The sequence below is a fragment of the Corticium candelabrum genome, chromosome 15, assembly GCF_963422355.1.
Source record: "Corticium candelabrum chromosome 15, ooCorCand1.1, whole genome shotgun sequence".
Lineage (NCBI taxonomy): Eukaryota > Metazoa > Porifera > Homoscleromorpha > Homosclerophorida > Plakinidae > Corticium > Corticium candelabrum.
The window spans coordinates 951,606-973,634 of NC_085099.1; the positions used below are offsets into that span (position 1 = coordinate 951,606).

At 40.3% G+C, this 22,029-nt stretch overlaps 4 protein-coding genes across 5 annotated transcripts; 3 read left to right on the forward strand and 1 right to left on the reverse strand.

Annotated features, from left to right (window-relative positions):
* The first annotated feature begins 165 nt into the window (after positions 1-165).
* On the forward strand, positions 166-5,216 carry LOC134191238 (vacuolar protein sorting-associated protein 52 homolog). Its single transcript, XM_062659837.1, has 20 exons — positions 166-228; positions 287-359; positions 417-545; positions 1,150-1,217; positions 1,279-1,392; positions 1,765-1,826; positions 1,886-2,036; positions 2,098-2,198; positions 2,391-2,523; positions 2,579-2,636; positions 3,062-3,198; positions 3,256-3,411; positions 3,473-3,591; positions 3,762-3,885; positions 4,015-4,083; positions 4,147-4,281; positions 4,339-4,416; positions 4,523-4,613; positions 4,682-4,800; positions 4,859-5,216. Exons 1-20 carry the CDS (start codon positions 190-192, stop codon positions 5,003-5,005), a joined length of 2,103 nt encoding a protein of 700 aa, XP_062515821.1. The 5' UTR covers positions 166-189; the 3' UTR covers positions 5,006-5,216.
* A 528-nt stretch (positions 5,217-5,744) lies between these two features.
* Positions 5,745-17,079, forward strand: LOC134190797 (uncharacterized). The gene is made up of 6 exons (XM_062659312.1): positions 5,745-10,014; positions 10,073-11,328; positions 13,745-13,892; positions 14,116-14,172; positions 14,238-14,705; positions 14,760-17,079. Exons 1-6 carry the CDS (start codon positions 5,976-5,978, stop codon positions 16,967-16,969), a joined length of 8,178 nt encoding a protein of 2,725 aa, XP_062515296.1. The 5' UTR covers positions 5,745-5,975; the 3' UTR covers positions 16,970-17,079.
* LOC134191239 (dual specificity protein phosphatase 12-like) lies at positions 11,349-13,310 on the reverse strand. Of its 2 annotated transcripts, XM_062659838.1 has the most exons (6): positions 12,806-13,310; positions 12,628-12,741; positions 12,442-12,560; positions 12,274-12,373; positions 11,968-12,212; positions 11,349-11,825 (listed from the first exon to the last, which is right to left on the reverse strand). In XM_062659838.1, exons 1-6 carry the CDS (start codon positions 13,096-13,098, stop codon positions 11,716-11,718), a joined length of 981 nt encoding a protein of 326 aa, XP_062515822.1. In that variant the 5' UTR covers positions 13,099-13,310; the 3' UTR covers positions 11,349-11,715. The 2 variants fall into 2 exon arrangements, with proteins under 2 accessions (XP_062515822.1, XP_062515823.1); XM_062659839.1 differs by lacking the exon at positions 11,349-11,825 and having other exon boundaries at positions 12,033-12,195.
* An 80-nt stretch (positions 17,080-17,159) lies between the features above and the next one.
* Positions 17,160-20,678, forward strand: LOC134191240 (sushi, nidogen and EGF-like domain-containing protein 1). Its single transcript, XM_062659840.1, has 3 exons — positions 17,160-17,243; positions 19,611-19,661; positions 19,730-20,678. Exons 1-3 carry the CDS (start codon positions 17,231-17,233, stop codon positions 20,539-20,541), a joined length of 876 nt encoding a protein of 291 aa, XP_062515824.1. The 5' UTR covers positions 17,160-17,230; the 3' UTR covers positions 20,542-20,678.
* The last annotated feature ends 1,351 nt before the right edge of the window (positions 20,679-22,029 follow it).

Genomic DNA, 22,029 nt, shown 5'->3' on the forward strand with positions numbered 1-22,029 from the left:
ACACTATAATTATAGTTAACTGTTCTGTTTACCTAGTAGAATATGCGATGTTTGGTGTGTTGTAAAATGAAGATGTGATTGCAATCTTTAGTTCAGTTCTAAACAGTTAAATCGATTAATATATCTCTGGCGCGCGAGCACGCGGAGTCCACGGTATAATAATAACGCGCGTGAGGTGTACGAAAGGAAATGATGGCGGAGAGAGTAGAATACACAGCTCTAGACGAGGTAGAAACTCCATCTATCAAAGCCCCAGCAACAACTAAAGTATTTTGTGAAACGTTAGGAAATTCCAGAACTCAATCTGGGAGTTCTAGATCTAACGTCACAAGATGACTTCATTCTGGATGAAGCTGCTGGTATGTAGCAATGCACGTGGATTCGCAGGTTTTGGGAATAATAATATTAACGTATAGGACACATAAGAGAGAACTTGGAGGACGAACTAGTCCAGGAAGCGCTGGAGAAAGGTGTTGATCTGAGGCAATATTCACGTCAGATTGAAGGGGAACTGCGAGAAGTGGAGAATCAGTCGATTGAAGATTGTATCCTTATGATATTAAAGATTTGATAGGCGAGACGAGACAATTAAGCAGCTTTTGAAGTGTACCCAGAATTTGTAAATTACCGGTAATTGGTTTTTCAATGTCTTGTATCTATAGGTTGATAATTTATTAGGCGATTACTGATGTGTCAATTAAGTTTAACAAACTGAATGAATGATTGAAACATTTCAACTTGCCAGCACACAATTTTGGCTTAGGCAAATAAATACGCTGATTGGACATGTGGACGTATTTTTTGTATGACATTAAGATGTCCAGCCACTCACACACCAAATTCACTGTTATGACATGGCAATATGCACTTTTGTATTGGGTTTAATAGAAGTTTTATCTTAATTTACGATCTTGTACAAAGTCATTTGATACAAATACTTGTATGTACAATAATACAGTGTACGTTGCACACCAACTACTCTGTAGTTTTAGTAAATAGATGCCATTCTGTTTTTTATGTTTTTGTTCAATGATTGTAGTAGACACTGTTGACCACATCAAATTGGTGCATTATGCTGCAAACTAATCCAAGAATAGAGTACATGGAAATTAGTGAGACTTGATGTACTAACTTAACGCATATCTCTAGACATCAAAGAAAGTCAGCATATTGCTCGTCTTCATAGACAGATTCAGTCGTGTGATACTATCTTAGAGGTGTTCATTGTTTGATTCTTTATTGTTGTATATGTTGTGTGATTATGTGTAATGTAATTAGAGAATGGAGCAGATGTTGACTACTTTTCAGGCTGATCTTGGCAGCATTAGCTCAGAAATACAGACACTGCAAGAGCAGTCTTGGTCTATGAATATTAAGTTGAAGAACAGACAGGTTAGTGTACAACACTATGCACTATCAACTCTTTTTTTTATTACTAAGATAGTCAATTGTACTCTATTTGGGTATGGTCTCAGGCGTTTCATACAATGTAGTTGCTGCTTAATTTTAATTTGGTCTCACTCAGTACAGTACCTGAAGTTTCTCAGCTATTTGCAACAGTAAGACACTGATTGTTAATTAAGACTGCGTAGCTTGCTGATGTTTGGTCATGGTGTCTACCTCTGCTTTGTGGGTATGACACTACAGAATCAAATGTATGAAAGTTTTACAGCAATGGTATCAATAATCTAGTACAGTAGTAGAGTGTAGTAGGTATCCTTAATGCAGTCATTCAGTAATTTGGTCATCTCATGTTTATTTTAGGCTGTTCGTGGAGAGCTAAGCCAGTTTGTTGATGATATCATAGTCACTGATGGCATGGTCAAGTATGTGGAGGCTTTATTTGTTGTTGTAGAGGCTACATTGTGTATCATTTATATTCTAGGCATGTATTAGACACTCCTGCAACGGAGACGCATTTCATGGAGCAGCTGCATGAACTGGATCACAAGCTGAACTTTGCCAAATTACAGCAGTTCAAGGATACAGCAGCCATTGGTGATGTCAAAGATGTGCTGGAAAGGCTGAAATTTAAAGTGTGTTGTAGTTGTTTTGCAATTGGTGAAGAATGTATAAACATTAGTGCTTGCTTGTTAGGCTGTCACGAAAGTGAGAGACTGTTTAATGGGATTTGTTGCTCAATTTAGAAAACCAATGGCAAATTATCACGTTCCGCAGAATAGCATGCTTAAATTTCGGTATATCTTGTGTGTCTATGGCTGTTGGGTCTGTGCGATTTTTATCTGTTTGTATAGCTGTTTTCTTGCTGATCTGTTTATAGTCTTTTAGTAGTAATTCTCTTTGTCTGTTTGTGTGTGTCTGTCTTTGTTGCCTACATGTGTCATCCATTATGTTGATATAGTAGTGGTTGATTGTGATTGTATAATCAGGTACTTCAATGAGTTTCTGATGGCTCATCATCGTCATACAGCAGCTGAACTGAAAGATGAGTATGTAGACACGATGAGCAAGATTCTCTTTTCGTACTTCAAAACATATCAGTCACGTCTAATGAAATTACAAGTTAACCAGCTCAGTATGTGTGCTAGAATTACTGCTCAGTTGCTGCTGTGTACAGTATGAAGTTGTGGCTGAGAAAGGTGATTTAATGGGCACTGAAGATACAGCAAGACGAGGTAAGGACACGATTGTTGCTAGTTGTTGTACGATAGTTGTAGGGATAAGTCTATTTTAATTAAACTGACTGAGCGGGACTTGACTTAAGCAAATGCTTTTAAATCAGTTCTAGTGTAAGCAATGTGGTGGTTTAGTGGCAAAGTTATATGCTCTCCCATAGTTTTTGAGAAGTAGGTTTCTAAGTCTAGAGCCTAATTTGCTGCAAAGTTGAAGTGCTTTTTCGTTTGTCTATAAACATAAATTGATTTGAACAAACCGTTGGCATTGATGCAATCAGATGGCAAATACCATTTGATGTTTTCGTACATAGCATTTAGTATATTGGTTTTTGGAAGTTTAGTGGAAGAAGATATAATAGATGTTATAAGAAATATAGATATGTTTAAATCGGAACAACTTGAATTGGCAAGGAATTTTGTGTTAGGGTTTTTTTCTTCAAGCAAGAACACCTTGAAAAATCGATCAACTATATTTACACTGGGAGATCGGGCATGCGTGTTGACTACTGAACTTGAAGATCCGGTGATTGTTCCTCATGCTGCAGCAAAATCAGACAAGAAGGTTGGCGAATACTGTTCATCAGTGACGGTGTGATGTAACAATGAGTACGTTATGCAGTTTTCATATGAGAGCCTGTATCGGAGTTTGAATTATGCTCTTCTGGACAATGCTTGTCGAGAATATCTGTTTGTTGTTGACTTTTTTGCTGTAAGTGGCGATGATGCTCTTGCTTTATTTAATGCCATATTTGGGAGAACACTGCAGATTTTACAAGTATGTGTGGTGTGCAGTCTCTGTTTGTGTTGTATTGTAAGATGTGTCTGTTTGATTACAGAAACATATGGAGAGTTATGTGAGCACGTGCTATGATGCCATTGGTGTCTTTTTGTGTATCCACTTAAATGGTCGCTTTCGGAGGATTGTGAATAGAAGGAGTGTTCCTGCACTTGATCGGTACACTAATGATATCTTGTGGCCAGACAAAGATATTCTCTGTTCTCTCATAGGATAAGTACTATGAAGAATGGGAAACATTGTTTGGTCACGTAAACTATTGGCAATTATATATATCGATTGCAAGTAATACGCAATGTGATAAGGCGTGTGTTGTCTATTGCTTACAGGTATTTTGAAAAGATTGATTCATTGCTGTGGCCTCAATTTGATCGTATTTTGGATCTGAATGTTGGCAGCATCCGTGATTGTGACCCATCCAAACTCAGCAATGTTGATGTTATGCCTCACTATGTATATAGTTTGTACCTTGCTCGAAGCTTCAGTTTGGTCTGCAAAAGAATGTTCTTTCAGATACAACACTGAGGCTTTGAGAGTAACTGTGGCTACAATAATACTCAAAATGAACTAACTTATGTTTAGATTACAAGACGTTATGCAGAGTTTTCAGCCGCAATTGTGGGCATTAATGAAGCCAATCCTGATGATAGAGTAAGTGTATTATTTATATATTAGTTTCGATCAATGAGCTCATAGTTGGAAATTTGGTGACAGGTACAGAGAGCACTGGCAACATTGCAAGGTGAAGTGGAGAACTTTATTCTTCGAATGGCTGCTGAGTTTCCTCATCGGAAAGAGCAGCTTATCTTTCTCATCAACAACTATGACATGATGTTGTCAGTGCTGACAGTAAGTCTTCTAGAATTAACTAATCTGATACAGATGTGAGAACAGTATATGTGTTAGGAGAGAACTACAGACGCAAAGGAGACAGAGAGCTTTCAGCAACTACTGGAAGCACGAACACAAGAGTTTGTTGAAGAGGTGGGATACTGAACACTATCCAGCCATTCTGATTTTCAATCTCTCTACTTCTGGCCTCGCACATGGTGTATGCTTAAAGGAAGTTGTTGTTATTGTTTTGTTTCAGATACTCTCTCCTGGGTTTGGTGGTATGATAGCATTTGTCAAAGATGCGGAGTCAGCTCTAGAGGCTAACAGACCAATCCGCGTTAGCCAAAGTAATGTTTTAAGATATTATCAAATGATGCGCCATTCCTTGTTAGCCTTGCCTTAAATGTTTACCTAGGTGATGTGGAACAATTGGTGCGCGGTTTCTCTAGAGACTGGAAGAAAGCCATTGGTGATATTGACCATGAGGTAATGCGTACATTCTCCAACTTCAAGAACGGTACAACCATTCTTCAGGTGCCTGTGCATTTAAGGGACCCAATTGTCCTGGAATTATAGCAGATTCTGTGTTCAGGGTGCTCTGCTGCAGTTGCTTGAGTACTATCATCGCTTTAGTAAACTCTTCTCTCATCCGCCCATGAGAAGCATGTCGGTACGCAGCGAACTCATCAATATTCACAATGTCATGGTTGAAGTGAAGAAGCACAAGACAGCTTTCTAGGGTGTCGACCTACTCTTATTAATTAAGACGAGGCGTACTGGAAAGGAAAGCAATGTATGGGGGCGGATTTGCTGCATGTGATACGCCCTCTCCCGGATAGTCTAATCGCATTCTAGGGTTTTACTTTAGTCTAGCCATTGTTGGACGTTAAATCGCTATCATTTTGCTTTACGCTGGAGTTCATTATACCGGAAACTGGAAAATGACGCGACTCATTTGTGCAATACTTTTGACGGGTACGTGGATCATTGCAACGCGGGAATGTCAGTGCGTAATGTCTTCTGCGTGTTGCTGTGTGCGCTGTCCACGGGCGTCTTTGCGGACATCATTAACAACCTGTCATTTTCTGTTAATGTAGCGGCTTTGGTGCAGTGCAAGGCGCAGACAACACCTACTAGTAAGTCTGTACCAGCTTGGGTATCCGTTTGATAGGTTGCAGTGATGTTAACGTTTTTAAACCATAGGTGCGTGTGACTCGAGTCCTTGCATGAACAACGCGACTTGTCTGGCGACTACAGGGAATGGGTACACGTGCAGGTGTACGCCTTCATTCACTGGTTCTCTGTGTGAGACACTCTTGTGTCAAAATGGTCTCACATGTGGTGCTGTCGAAAGAGGGTTTTGTAATCCACAGTTTGACTACAGCAAACCTGTTTCGTCTAGCTCAGGTATCCGTAACAACATATGTTACTGTGCTTCAGGTTTCACAGGTGAATACTGCCAAATAACACTGCCGGGATGTAGTGCATTCTCTGGTGCTGAGAAATGTGCTGCTATCAATGAGACTTGTGTTAACCTTCCTGAACCAGACTTCTATCGATGTGGTCATCCTTGTGATGTGAATCAATGCTTGAATGGTGGAAACTGCACAGCTCTACCAAAGGACGAGGGTTTTTTATGTACTTGCTCTTCAGAGTGGACAGGATCAGTTTGTAATATCAAGGTGACGGACTGTTTGTCTGAGCCATGCATGAATGGAGGGTCGTGTTATCTGAATGATAATGGCTACATCTGTATGTGTCCTATGTACTACACTGGAACTCACTGTGAGACAGACATGCCACTGTGTAAGTCGAATCCGTGTCAGAATAGAGGTCATTGTCATCAGTCTGATGCAAATACATATGTATGCGTGTGCTCAGCTGGTTACACTGGTGACCATTGCCAAACCGAGATAATGGAATGTGCATCGAGTCCGTGTCAAAATAATGGCACATGCATGGAGGACATTGCAAAGTATAGTTGTGTTTGTTTTACTGGATTTCTAGGTAGCCATTGTGAACACATGGTCATGGTTGATGAGTGTGCATCATCTCCGTGTCGTAATGGTGCTTTCTGTAGAGACATGATGGATTTTTACCAGTGTTATTGTCGGCCTGGTTTCTTTGGCAGTATGTGTGAAAGGAATGTAGATGAGTGTTTGGAGTACGAATTTTTATTTGGCAAGACTCGGTGCTTCAATGGTGGAACTTGTGTTGATGATGTGGGTTCATACTACTGTGACTGTCCTGTTGGATTCACAGGCCAAGACTGCATGACTGACATCGATGAATGTATGTCTTATCCATGTGTGCATGGTACATGCATCGATGAAGTCAATGGATACCGATGTGTATGTAACACTGGTTATATGGGCAATAGTTGTGCTGCAGATGTAAATGAGTGTGCAAATATAACGCAAAGGTGTTTCAATGGTGCAACATGCGACAACTATTTGGGAGGTTTCAACTGCACGTGTGTTGAAGGTTATTCTGGTAGCAATTGTGAGATTGATGTGGACGAGTGTGCTTCTAGTCCTTGTGTGCATGGCACATGCAACAATGAGCTAAACCTATATCAGTGTGTATGTGCTGTCGGCTTTGATGGTGATCAGTGTCATATGGATATTGACGAATGCAAAGTATCTTCACCATGTCAAAACAATGCAACTTGCAATAATTACGAGGGTGGTTACAACTGCACATGTACTGAAACATACAAGGGACTGCATTGTGATATTGATGTTGATGAATGTAATGAAATTTTCCCAGTATGTCACAATGGTGGAAGTTGTCAAAATTCCGTGGGAGGCTATGAGTGCCAGTGTGTTACAGGATATACAGGTTACAACTGTCAAACTGACATTGATGACTGTGTTTCTACACCATGTGCCAATAATGGCACTTGCAATGATGAAGTTGATTCCTATGAATGTGTTTGTGAAAATGGGTACACAGGTGCAGATTGTGACTCTGAGCTCAATGAGTGTGACTCCAATCCTTGTGTTAATGGAGCTTTGTGCCAAGACGAAGTGAACGCCTTTTCCTGCAATTGTTCGGCAGGATTCACTGGCAATCTGTGTGAGACAAACATAAATGAATGTTTATCTAGTCCATGTGTGTATGGCATATGTGAAGATGAAATCAACAAATACAGATGTCTCTGTTCTTCTGGGTTTCATGGTTTTGATTGTCATTTAGATGTTAATGAATGTTCTGTCATATTGCCTTTGCTTTGCCAAAATAATGGAACTTGCATTAATTATCATGGTGGCTATAACTGTACATGTCCTGAACAATTTACAGGATTAAATTGTGAAACTGATGTTAACGAGTGTGACTCTAGTATACCAGTGTGTCACAATGGAGGAACATGCCAGAATTTATTTGGAGGTTACTCGTGTCAGTGTGTGTTGGGATCTACAGGACATGACTGTGAAACTGATATTGATGAGTGTTTAAGCAACCCTTGTGTGACTGGCCAAGGCTCTTGTATAGATCTTCTGAATGGCTATCAATGCAAATGCAAACTGGGCTTCTTTGGCATTAACTGTGAAACAGAGTTCTGTTCTACCAAGCCTTGTGTTCATGGAATTTGTTATGGAGGTCATTGTGCCTGTGCCAATGGATACACAGGAGATCGGTGTACTATTGATGTTGACGAATGTCTTCACCGTAATGATATCATGTGTAACAATGGTGGAACTTGTGTCAATTTCATGGGAGGATACAACTGCATTTGTTTGTCTGGTTTTACTGGAGATCACTGTGATGTGGATGTAGATGAATGTGCACAAATATCAGGGTTATGCCATAATGGGGCTACATGTGAGAACAGAAATGGTTCATATGTGTGCCACTGTGCCGCAGGCTATGCAGGTATGATCTGCAATACTGATATAGATGAGTGCACATCGAGCCCTTGTAATCATGGTACATGTAGTGACATTGTAGATGGCTATAACTGTACTTGTGAAGCTGGATTTACAGGAGACCAGTGTGAGGCACAGATTGATGAGTGTGTCAGTGATCCTTGCCAAAATGGAGGTCGCTGTATTGATTTTGTGAACCGTTTTATGTGCTACTGTGACAACCGATACACAGGATTACTTTGTAGTCACGATGTTAATGAGTGTACACTGTTTCCAGACACAAGTTGCTTTAACAATGGTAGATGTATCAACTTGTTTGGTGGTTATAGTTGTAATTGTTCTTCTGAATACACTGGAAATATGTGTGAATTTGATGTAGATGAATGTCTACATAATGAAACATGTCACATGAGTGGTGATTGTGTCAATATTATTGGTGGCTACAAGTGTCATTGTTTCAAGGGATACACAGGTCTTAATTGTCAGACTCAAATTGATATGTGTACATTGCAGCCTTGTTTGAACAATGGTACATGTGTGTCTGAAATTGGTTCATTCAATTGCATCTGTCCAGCTACTTTTAGTGGCTCTATTTGTGAGGTGGAAGACTATTGTTACAATGCACCTTGTCTCAATGGTGGAACATGTAAACAATCTGAAAATAACATCATCTGTCAATGTCCTAGTGGATATGCTGGAAACCTGTGTGAGGTAGTCATGACATCAGTTGTGGAGACACCTGTTATTACATCATCTAGGAAAGCAAGCTTTCCAGTAGTGATGTCAACACTGTCCACACTGTTTTCAGATATCATCATGCCAATTGTTTTTGTCTCAACGACACAACTGCCCATCATGGAGGTGCCAGACACAACATATATGGCTACACTTGCTGTTGTGAGTGAACAGCCCCTGCTCACCACACTATTAACTGTGCCATCAGCAAAAACGACAACATTTGTTTCTGAAGTCTCTACTACGACTCCACTGCCATCTGTTTCTGTAAAATTGGACGTTTCATTTTCTACAGATTTCATGGCTATTTTAAGAGTGCAGTCTTCCACTACTCCAGTAGTAATTCATCCAACACCCGCTTCATCAGCAAAAACGACAACATTTGTTTCTGAAGTCCCTGCTACGACTCCACTGCCAACTGTTTCTGTAAAATTGGACGTTTCAGTTACTACATATTTCATGTCTACTTTAAGAGTGCAGTCTTCTACTACTCCAGTAGTAATTCATCCAACACCTGCTATGCCAACACCCGCTATGCCAACACCAACTACGGCATCACCAACAATGGCCAATGCCTGCTTTTCTAATCCTTGCTTAAACAATGCATTGTGCATAATAAACACAATGTACAATTTTAGTTGTCTTTGTCTCATTGATTATACTGGTACTTTTTGTGAGTCGCAAATCAGTGACTGTGCTGCAAGTGGAGACTGTTTTAATGGTGGTAGCTGTGTTGACGAGATAGGATCTTTCACATGCAGATGTCCTCCTCTATTTACAGGGCAACGATGTGAAACAGGAGTTGGTTGCAGTGAGGATCCATGCTTCAACAATGCAACATGCCAGACAACTCAGACTGCACTAGCTTTCCATTGCATCTGTAGTCCTGATTATACTGGTATGCAATGTCAAACAAAAATTAACAATTGTTTGGTAAACAACAGCACGTGCTTGAATGGTGGAACATGTGTTGATGACATCGACTCTTTTGAGTGCTATTGCCCAGACAACTTTACCGGACAGCTATGCGAAACACAACTGACTCCTTGTGATATCACACTAAATTTGTGTAGAAATGGCGGCTCGTGTTTGTTGTCTCCAGGAGGTAATGGTTTCCAGTGTTCTTGCACAAGTGACTACACAGGTATGACACAGGAATGAAATTAATTTGATTTAATTCTTAGTTGCCTTTATATATATAGGTATGCATTGTGAAACAGCTGTGGTAAGTCAAGATCCTTGCCTTTCTTCCCCATGTACTAACAATGGCACTTGTCATCTCAATGGCAACATGGCCTACTGTCTGTGTCCTGTCGACTTCACAGGGGAATCATGCGAAACTATGGTTGATATCAAGTTTTGTGAATTAAACTACTGCTTGAACAATGGCACTTGTTCTGCCAATGGAACACATGTCAGCTGTATGTGCTTAGACACTTTCACAGGGGTACAGTGTGAGACATCCGTGATGGTCGATCACTGTTCATCTATATCTTGCAGAAATAATGGTACATGTCAGGTGGTTGGAGGGTTCGCTGATTGTGTATGTGCAAACGGGTACAGTGGACAACTTTGTGAATCAGACATTTGCCAATTTTCTGTTTGCCAGAATGGTGGTACATGTCATCACATGGGTGGGGATGGCTATTCATGTACGTGTCCTCCTGCTTTCAGTGGTGAGCAATGTGAAATGGTTCTGGGGGATCCATGTGACTCTAACCCTTGCATAAACAATGGAGTTTGCATAACAGATCAAAACAAATTCACTTGTAGTTGTTCAGATATGTACACTGGAAGGTTTTGTGAAACTTCTGTTGATAAGAGTCCATGTTCATCGAATCCTTGTCAAAATGGTGGTAGATGTGAGCCTGACACTTCTGGATTTACATGCAGTTGTCTCGTTGACTTTACTGGCTCTCTTTGTGAAACTAGTTTATGTAGGTCTTTAAATTGCAACGGTGGCACTTGCATGATACAAGAAGGAGAAGCAATATGTGTTTGTCCACAATTCTACACAGGCACTAGTTGCGACATACCATCATGTGAAGGAAGTACTGCTTGTGGCAGGTATGGTGAATGCGTCATTCAAGATAACGTTCCCTCATGTGACTGTCAAGAGCATTATTTTGGATCTGGCTGTACCGATTTGTGTAATTCACCAAATGCAGCATGCAGTGAAGACCACATTTGTTCTGAAGTTGATGATTCACCTCGTTATCAATGTAGAAGCAAAGATGTGACAATAGTAGCGGAGAGCTCTCGTGGTCCTGCTGAGGGAATTATTGGAGGAGCTACAGTTGCAGGGATTGCTCTATTATCACTGGTCATAATTCTAATAGTTATAGTAGTTTCAAGAAGGAAACAGCACGGAGGATACAGTCCTCGAGATGAAGAACATAAGGCAGAAGTGACTAGCTTGGAAATGGGATTAGTGAAAAAGCCTCCACCGGAACGTTTAATTTAATTAGTTGTTTTGACATTTGTTATGGCAATTTTCAAATAATAAAATGTGCTAGGTTAGAGTGTTGAACTCTAGATAAACAAGCTGACTTGCACTTAGCCTTAAGGAAATGTGCAAACAATTGAAACGACGACAATGATGATGCGTAATTAATACACTTGCTATAGTGTTCAATATATATGTATTGTATTCACATGCAGTACAGATCTACACCATAATACCACAGTACCTCATTGGAGGATAATACTCCTAGAGTTAGCAATCAATTGTTCTTTAAGTTAAGGTCAACCACATTTTGATGCAAAAAATAATGCTTTTAGTTCGAGTAATTTAGAATAAACTGTCATTGTTCATTTTCATAATTGCACATACAGGCATAGTCTTCTACGTAGTTTTAAGTAAAGGTGATACCGGAATATATTTGCTGTCATCAACACGATTCTTATGGAATTGAAATGCAGGAGTTATCCACCGTCCACAAGAACATTGTATCCCTTAGAAAAACATAATCAACACACACACACACACACACACACACACACACACACACACACACACACACACACACACACACACACACACACACACACACACACACACACAGTGCCCTTAACTGTTAACAGAGTCAACATGTACCTGCCCAGTTGAATGCTCCAACCCTTGAGTTGCACTTGGGACACAGCAATTTGCCTTCTATGACTCCTTTTAGTCCTTCTCTCATCCATTCAACTGGTTCTGTAAAGTATGAGCTACATACTGTTGACAAGTTTTCACTGGCAGTCACTCGGGTTGATTCCCTCGCTTTCGTTCGCCATCCAAATGCCTCGGATCCTTTACCTGGTTCATGACGTAACACAGCATCCTCTGTAAAGAGAACCCTTCTGACAAATAGATGCAATGACAAAACGGTCAGTCAACAAACATCTGCATGTCTTTGCTCACCTGCACTTTCTGCATTTGTGCAAGACTGTGTCCTTTGATTTGTGTGACTGCAACAAGGGATCGGAAACCAAAGCAGCTGCAGGAATTTCTTGTTCTCCACCTGACATGCGCACGACCATATCTATTACTGCTGAATGTCAGCCATCCATGCATGTATACAGTGAATACCTTGGATAGAAGCCGCCAGCTTTTCAAGTTTGTACTGCCTGAATTGCATGCTCGATTCATCAACTCTATTACCCATTTCTCCATACAGACTCAACTGCTTCATGAAACCAATATTTGGACTAAAATTTGTTAATTAACACAAAAGCAAATATTTACTGCAAAATTAAGCAACGTTCATATTCCGACCTAATACAGGAAGATTGCTTTCGAACACGATCCAACGCATCTTGCAGAGACAGAGACTCTGATTTCATGAGAAAGGCGATCACAACAGAGGCACTACGCGAAACCCCAGCGAAGCTATAAATACATGACACAGATGCAATGTTCCAAAATCCAATGTACACACATCTCTTGTGTATACCAGTGCACTAAAACAGAGCCACGCGAATTGGCTAGACCAGTTGCAACAAACTCGCAACACTCGTCTAGATGACTGAGCAAATCAGCATTTTGACTATCCTCCAGTTCGACGTGCTTAAACTTTATTTCGGAACAAACTTCTGTCTGAACGGTGCGGACCTGCTCTGCAGCTGCCCGGTCAGTCAGACTCAAGACATTCCTGATGTCTAACTCAAGTGACAAAGCAGAATCAAGAGCGCAGCTCATGTCTCCCAAATACAAACCGTTTCTGATTAAGCTGTACTGACGTGACATGAACAGTACGGCTGAAACACGACAACTAGACTGTACACTTCACTGGCTGTGTATAGTATCACGTAAACCCCGCCCCTTGTAAGTGTTCTAACGCGCGTTATAATTCCAATGACAGCCCAATGACATAAGAGTTTACTGATGTTGTTGACAGACGCGTATGGACGTAGCGATCTGCGACCGAGGAGTAGAAATTTGCGCCTACACACTTTATAAATCAGCTGTCTCTCCACGCTGTAGATGACGCGATTTGTACAGAGAATTAAAAATGTAAGATGAGTCGCATTTGTTTGTGATTCTGTGTGCCACGTCACTGGGTGTCGTCGAAGAAAGCAATCAGTATGTACGTGTATGTGCGCGTGGGCCACACGGAAGTCGTCGAGCCACCACGAATTTAATTAACTTGCATACCAGACGTGATGCTTACTTGGAAGTGACATCATCAAGCTCGCAATCGGACATCTTACAATTTGTGCACTGACGTGTACACGTACGTAGACTATCCTTTAGCGTATCGTACAGCTAGTTATTAGCTAATTAATTAAAGTTTCGTCACATTCGCAGCAGGTTCATCTAGCGTTGCCACGGTAGCTTTAAATTCAATGACCAGTCAAAGCTATTAATTCCGTTCGGTGTTTTGTTTTGACAGAGCAAACCACAGACCTTTGTCGCGCCTGAACGTACGTGTACTGTACTGTACTGCTTGTCTGTGCTATATCAACGTCAAGTTTGCCGGATTTTGCTGAAGTCGAACAGTGTAATGGCTGTGCAAGGACGTGCTTTGATGTTTTGTCCTGGTAAGTTCATGTTTATTATTACTGGGTTTCCTCACTATTTGAGTAGTACGGCATCGCCTGTAGTACGGTACCGCTTGTAGTATCGCCTGTAAAACAAGATGTATGCGTTATCTTTTTTGCTCATCTAGCATGCTAAAGTAAAGTCCGTGCCAAATGCCTAGCCAGCAGCCTGAAGGCGTTATTGTTGATAGACCTAGTGTCAATGGATGTTTTCTGTACGCAGGAATATTTAGACTGTTTGTCGTCCTTGCTTTTCTTCCTTACTCATTGCAAGGTGATTGTAAGTGATTTTGATGTTTTGTTTGGATGGATGCTTTGATGCGTAATCTGGACTTTCTCCCACAGCTGTTTGTCAATTTGGAGGATGTGGTGTGGATGCAGTGGGTTGCTATTATGCTTCGTGGTATGTAAATCCAGGAAACAACGCACTTCATGTAAGGATGGAAGGAACTGTAGGGGATGGATGGTTAGGCATTGGCTTCACAAGCTCAACATCTTCTGACAACTTTGATTTGATCACCGGATATGTTGTAAACAGCACTGTTGTTATCGAAGATAGATATGCTATGACGAGTTCTCATGCTCCAGTTGACCCTGACCAAACAGCTATACTTGGAGCAAGTGGCAGGGCAACGCCCGATGCAATGCAAGTGACCTTTAATCGCTCTTTGACTTCTGCCGATGCCAAGGATGCGTCTTTAGACACACCTGTTCACATTGTGTTTGCCAGGGGGCCATTCTTGAATAACTCAGTTGTGGAATACTCGTGGAAGAATATGACAACTGAATTGGTAGACGTTTCAAAATGCATTTGTAAGAGATACATACATTTAATGTTTATTGGTTGGTAAAAATTTTTTATTTTAGCCTGTCATACAGAGCCTTGTCAGAACAATGGTTCTTGTCATCATGTCAATGGAACTGCCTCTACCTGTGTTTGCTTGCCACAGTTTACAGGGCTTCTTTGTGAGACCAAAATATGTGACTCGGTTGCCAACTGTTCTGGTCGCGGTGTATGTGATTCATCGTTTGATTCTGCAAAGGCAGTCGGTAGGAACAACAACATTTGTACCTGCAGTAAAGGCTATAAAGGGTTTTATTGTGAAAATGATATTAATGAGTGCGAAGTGGAAGGTGGAAATGAAATTTGTGGCCAGTTTCCTTGCCTCGACAAAGTGGGACGGTATGAATGCGATTACTGCTTTGAGTCGAAATGTAAGAATGGAGCTACTTGTGTGCCAGTCCATGCCGACTCAACTACAGATGTCACATGTCAGTGTCCTGTCGGCTTTCGTGGCTCTGTCTGTGACATTGAAGAATGCATTGATCCTAAGGACGACTGCAATGATCATGGCATTTGTAATCCATTTCGAAACTATTCACAACCAATTTCATCTGTGAACTCATTCTGTCTGTGTTCTGGTTACACGGGCGGCCGTTGTGAAATATTTATTGATTTCTGCGAATTCTTAGGCAATCCTGTGTGTAATGCCATAAACGAAAATTGCTCTGCTGAATTAGGTCATTTCGTTTGTGGAAAACCGTGTGAGAGTAATCCCTGTGTCAACGGTGGTACATGCAGTAGTAAACGAAGTGCTGTTGGATTTGATTGTACATGCCCTCACGGCTTCAACGGTACACTGTGTGAAGATACAATTATTGCTAATACTACTGTGCTTCCTGTTGTTTCTACAATGTCACTGAGTCATATGCAAACTGCTGTGATTTCTTCACAAGCTGCCACAGTTTCTAATACCGTGTTTTATTCACCAATGCCGACATTATTAGTAACGGAAAGTGTTTCACCAGACAAGGTCCCTGCTTCATTTTCGTCGTCATATTTGAGTGAATCTTCAGTACCGGTGGTTTTGTCTCCGTCTGCATTGCCTTTGACTGCTGCTTCTAGCTTTGTTGCAACAACTGATATGCAAACGATTGCCTTTTCATCACTGGAAGCATCTTTGACTGCAAGTGTGCCATCTGCCAAATCATCATTGGTGTCTAGCAGTGTGAAACATGTTGAAGCAAGCATCACATCTACTGTGTTGATTTTTGGTAAGAATAATCTTACTGTGGCACCGTCAGCGACAGTGACCGTGGCGGGGACTGAATCAGCAAGTGATGTAGCTAGTGTTTTGTTTTCGGGTACGCCTTTGAAGAGTTTGTTTTCAACTTCACGTCTCGCTGCACTGTCTGTTTCTACACTTTCTGCCTCAGTTCCTTCAGTTGTAACTTTTGCGTCGTCTGTTGCTCAACCTCTTTCAACCTCTACTTCAACCTCTACTTCAACCTCTCTTAAATCTGGTTTTTCTATGTTGTCTTCTACTTCAGCTACATCGTCTTCTACTGTGGGTACATTGACTTCTACTTCAGCTACATTGACTTCTACTTCAGCTACATTGACTTCTACTTCAGCTACATCGACTTCTACTTTAGTAGTCTCTGCTCGCTCCATTGCTTCATCTAACTTAGCCCCTGGTTCGGCTCTTGTTACATCAGCTTCTGTCACATCAACTTCTGTCACTTCAGCTTCTGCCACATCAATTCCAGCTGTTGCTCAGTCTTTGTCACCTGTACTAACACATGTGGTGGTAACTGCTGCTGTTTCTGTAGTCACTGCACCATCTTTGGTTATCATCTCTTCTGGAAGTTCTTCTACTCCTCCTTCATCTCCTGTTGTATTGTTACGCACCTCTGGATCATCCGCTGCTGCTTTGCTTGTGTCACAGAGTCGCAATGTAATGGGTTCAAGTCATGTGGATATGATCGACACCACGGCATCTAGTCGAATAATGCTTATATCTTCTACACAGACTTTACTTGTAACTCAATCTGTAGATGTGGATACACCAGCTCCATTGACAGATGACGGTGGCATTGCAACAGGTGTAATTGTTGGCATTGTAGTTGGCTGTGTTGTTATCATTCTCATCATCATCATCATCATTTGTTGCATTACCATGAGTTCTCACAGCAAAGAAGGTAAATATAGTCCCAGTCAACAAGAGACGAAAGGTTCAGTTAGATTAGAACTCGGGAATATGCTGCCACTTCCAGAGAGGGAACGATTAATTTGAAGATATTTTAGTAATGATAAGGGATAGACAGAGATAGACATTTTATTGCAATTTTACGTTGTCTATATAGATACTACGTGGCTTTACACGTGGAAGCCATGTGTCTCACTTTAATTGTCACTTGATTTGATATCGTCAATTGTCACCTAGATTATTGGGAAATACAAATATACACGTCAGTCTTACCAGAACCGTTGAAGAGGTTAGCTCTCGTCGGTCCTTTTGTCTTGCGTCTAGAAGACTGGCTGTTAGCCTTCGCGAATGTCTATCAAAGGTGAGTGAAGTCACGTTGCTTGTCTCTAGTTGACGCTATACATCCATCGATCAGCTACTTGTACTAGATATTGTATTCACCGAAACCGACGATCTCTCTTCAGCAAGCAAGGCGACTTAGAATTTTAGAATCGAGTTTACTTGCATTTATGCCTTGCTTGCTGACTTGGCCTGCATGAAACAATCTCTACTACGTGATGCGATGAATACATACACGTGCGTGTGTGAAGCAGCCGCTCAACGGTATCAATGACGTTGGTATGTTTCATTTGGCTCTGACCTCACTTAATTTGACCTCTTCCAATACCTAAAAAATGAGATGACGAAAGCTCGAGTCTACGTTTGGAAGTAGACGTTTTCAGGCGAACAATCTAGCTGTTTGCTACGTATCTAGGCATGTTTCGTCGAACTTGGCGTTTTGAAAGGAAGCTAGGTTCTTTACTATACTCTTGGTTACGTAGAAGTGTGATTTACATACATTGCTACCTCAAGGCCTAGCTAGATCCGACGCATACCGTGCGTACCTGTTACAGGGTAATGATGCTCTTAATTAATTAATTAAATGTACTTACGTACGCGTAGCTAGGTAGCGTTTCCTAGAGTACTCTAGCTACCAACTCTAGCTCTAGACACCAGTGACCACATGCATACATGTATTACAGTATACTGTGTTAGCAGTGAGACAGGCGTTGTGCAACTCATTTGTAACGATACAAGTCGAGATATTAATTAATGGAAGGCAGATGCATCTTGATTAGTGAGACAGAAACCGCTGATCATTCATCTTACTATTCTTCTGAGTCTCAGAATTAACAACTCATACAATTCTAGGACTAGGCAATGTTTGACACGTACTGTAATAGATTTCTTGGTTACCACACACATTTACTATTGTTTCATAGTTGCCAAATCACTGATGATTGCATGTACATAACTAGGCTTGGGTTGGATGCTATCTTCAACCTTGTATTGCTAAGCTCTAGTGGTATTTGTTCACTCACTTACTGTCTATAGAAGCCACAATAAGAAAAATGTCTATTAATTAATTAATAGTGAAATAAAATATTAATTATAGTCCCAACTGGAAATAGGATTTTTTGTGACTCTTTGTTGTACTATATCCTTTCTGTCAGCCATGATGACACAGTTAACTGTGTTTCTCTGCATATGCCATTTACCATCACTACCATACATTTATTATTATTAGATTAATTAGCAATTTGACAGGTATGTCTGAAAATGATTCAGTTTGCAAGCCACTGAAGTCTACACTAACTAATTCAACTACTAGCTGTAGCTGGTTTCAACTTTATTGGATTCATAATTAATTAATGATAAAACAACTATATATAGTCTTTGGGTCTGCCAACGCATAGTAAGTAGACAAGTATAGAAACCTCTACTTGAAAACATGGCCTTCAAAATAATGCTGTGCAATAACTTTGTAATGCTTTCCTGTTTCACTTAGCTAAACATGTTCTAGTTAATTAACGTATCTTGCCTATTTTTACCGGTAATTTTATTTATTCTGTAGTAGTGTTCTACCAAGAATTCTATCTTGTGGTATCTAGTTTCTAGCTTTTATTAAATGTTTTTGTGAAACCAATGCTTCCAACGAACTTGTTTAGCTGCATAATCAGGTCATTAGCGCGCTTTACTATCAGCTCTGTATCAGCAGCTGTTGGCAGTGTTACAGGAAGTGGCCAAATTGTCTGGAGAAGCTCTAAAATCTTAAACGTAAGACATGTCTACTCTTCTTGTGTTTTCATATGAGGAGTCAAAGTCATTGCTTTACAATGAGCCTTTTGAGTTGTGTATCTGTAACTGATCATACATATTAATTAATTGATGATCATGAAATAGCTAATTGAGTTAATTAATTAAGTTAAAAAGATAGCTGTCTATAGTACTGTACCTAATTAGCTAAGAGGCAAATGAATTTGTTGGTTGAACTTCTTAAATTAAAATACGAATTGTCGGTTTCTAATCAAGCCTTGAGTCTTGCTTAGACTTTACTTTTAGAACCAACATGTACAATAATATTATTAGACAATTAGAACATAAAAAATTTAGATATTCTTATAATTATGATTGGCTACATGGGGGCGGCACTTTACTGTGCATGTCTAGGAGACTACGTACCTGCTTAGCATTGCTTATCAAAGTTGGGAATAAATGTTTATAATTTAGATAAAGTAATTAAGAAAACTGTGGGGACGGTTAGATGTACCACTTTTTCTTGAAATTTTAAATCCTTGCCTGAATGGTAGTGAATGCATACATATACATGTATGTGCTGTATGTTGATCTGTATGGGTATATGAGTAGGTTTGTTTGATTTCTTCACTGATGGTGTTGTTCTATGTAGCTTTTTTCTTCGTTATCTTCTACAACTGTGTTGAGATAAGCATTCAGCAAGGTATGGTTTATTAATTCTTGTTTTGTAAAATACACCTTTGTCAACATTTTGATTGATGCATTTGGTAGATTGTGCAAGCAATCCATGTCAAAATGCGGCCCCTTGCAGCAATTTAAATCCAAATGGATACAAATGCGAGTGCCCAACTGGATTTACAGGAACTAACTGTGAGACAAAAATGTGTTCTAATGACGATTGTAACCAACAGAGTGGAGGAGGAATATGTAATTCAAACAGAAAGTATGATGAACCAATTTCTGGTGACAACCCAAATTGCCTCTGTAGGAATGGCTTTACAGGCCATAAGTGCCATATAGATATTAATGAATGCACATTAAGCGGTGGACATCAGACATGTGGTTCATTTCCGTGTGTTGACAGACTGGGGGGATTTTACTGCAACTACTGTTTCAATGTTACTTGTGATGGTAACACAACGTGTAAGGTAAATGAAGCTGGAAAAACGTATCGTTGCGTTCTCCCCGGGGAAGTCTACCCACCTACAGTAACATCATTGCCATTAGCATCAACTCAAGTAACTCAGCGAACCATACATGCTACATCTCAACAATCCTCATCTTCCACATCTCAACAATCCTCATCTTCCACATCTCGACAACCCACATCTTCAGACATTGTTGGGACAGTGCCATTTGTAGCTGATACACAAGGAGAAGCAGGAAAGGTTTCGAGTGGAGATGATGGTGTCAGTACAGGCATGATTGCTGGCATAGCAGCTGGAGGTGTGGTTGTGGTTCTTGTCATCATTTTTATTATCGTTATTGTCCTGAGGAGAAGTAGGAGACCCACGGAATCATACACAGTCAACAAGAATTCGTCTGCTGTAGATAAAGGACAATACCCAGAAACAATGGAGTAGAATCAGTTGTAGCTGCATGAGATTCCATGCAGTAGGCATGTGGTGATTATGTTTAATTAGTTAAGTTTAGTAATCGTGGTTTTTGCATAAGTGATCTGTATTAAATTTCAAATGCCATATTCTTGCACCTTTTGCTGCATGGAGGTCTGCTTCTAAACAAATCAACTGTCAATATTTAGGTATTTTGCAGATTTGAATAGTCTTCTTTGCTTTCATCTTTTAACAACCAAAGTCCATAAACAAAGCAAGTGCCACATTTTCTTTATGACGTTTTCATGTGTTGTAGATCAAAATTAATGATACTGTGTCTACTGTACGTGTAGTTTTACCAGCAGCTGAGAATATTGACCTGTCTAAATGCAGGCATGTTCAAATGTTGTGTCTTGTAGCAATTTTTGTGATTTACAACGCTATGTGCTTTTATTCAGATTTTGGTTTCTTCTCAGTGATGAATTAAAAATTACCACAGGGCAGGTAAGACTTCTAATTAAAGTATGAAGTTGGTTATATAACTTATAAGAGACAACTCTAAATAATAAGTGATTTTAATAATTAATTGATTTCTACTTGAATTCCAGCTTATGTCCAAAACACTTGTAAATGAAATAAAATTATTCAATTGTTGTACACAATGTCGTTTATTTGATATTCCAAGTCACGTCGTGTGGATTTACTATTATAAATCTAGATGCAACTGACTGAATTTCAAGTCATGTGATGTTGATGTTCTTATCAAATTTGCACAGTGGTGCTTGAAAATGTGTGCAAGATTTTCATTTACATTTTTTGATGTCTTTTATGAGCCCAATAATAGTTTAATGAATAGAGAAGCACATTACAGTGCTAAACCCTCGGCCGGTGTATGTAATCACATACCGGTAACTCGTCATGTGATAATGTTTTGCATATACTGAGGTGTTTGCCCAACCACTCGTCTCGGCTACGGTTTCAATGCATTCGTCTAGCTAAAAAGATGCAAAACCGCGTCTTCAGACTTACAAGGCAGTCGCTTCGTCCGACAAACAGACGCACTGTCATGGACAATGCACACTCCTCTTCGCAAATTCCCGTGGAGCGCCAAATTTCTGTTGAAGAGGACACTAGTGATTTTTGCAACAACACGTTCCGCGCCCGCTCAGCCACGTACACTGAAAATTCAAACTGTCAGACAGACTGCAGAACCACTACGCAGAAACACTGTGGAACAAGCAAAATGTTACAAGTCAGGTAGACTACAGCTACACGTACTGCATGGCGCCTGAATCCAGCACCTTTGCTCTCTAGCTAGACGCCTGGTTGTTGGTGGGAAAACATGCACGTGCAAATGTAAAGTAGGTGTTGTTTCTATGTGCTAAGCTCATATGTAAAGTAACACCATGTACAGGATGGACGCCTAGGGCCATTGCTAGCAGCTACCAAACAAAGAGAGGTGGAGCCTTATCGTGTTCGTCTATTTGTCGGTAATGACACCACTTCTCGTCTATTGGT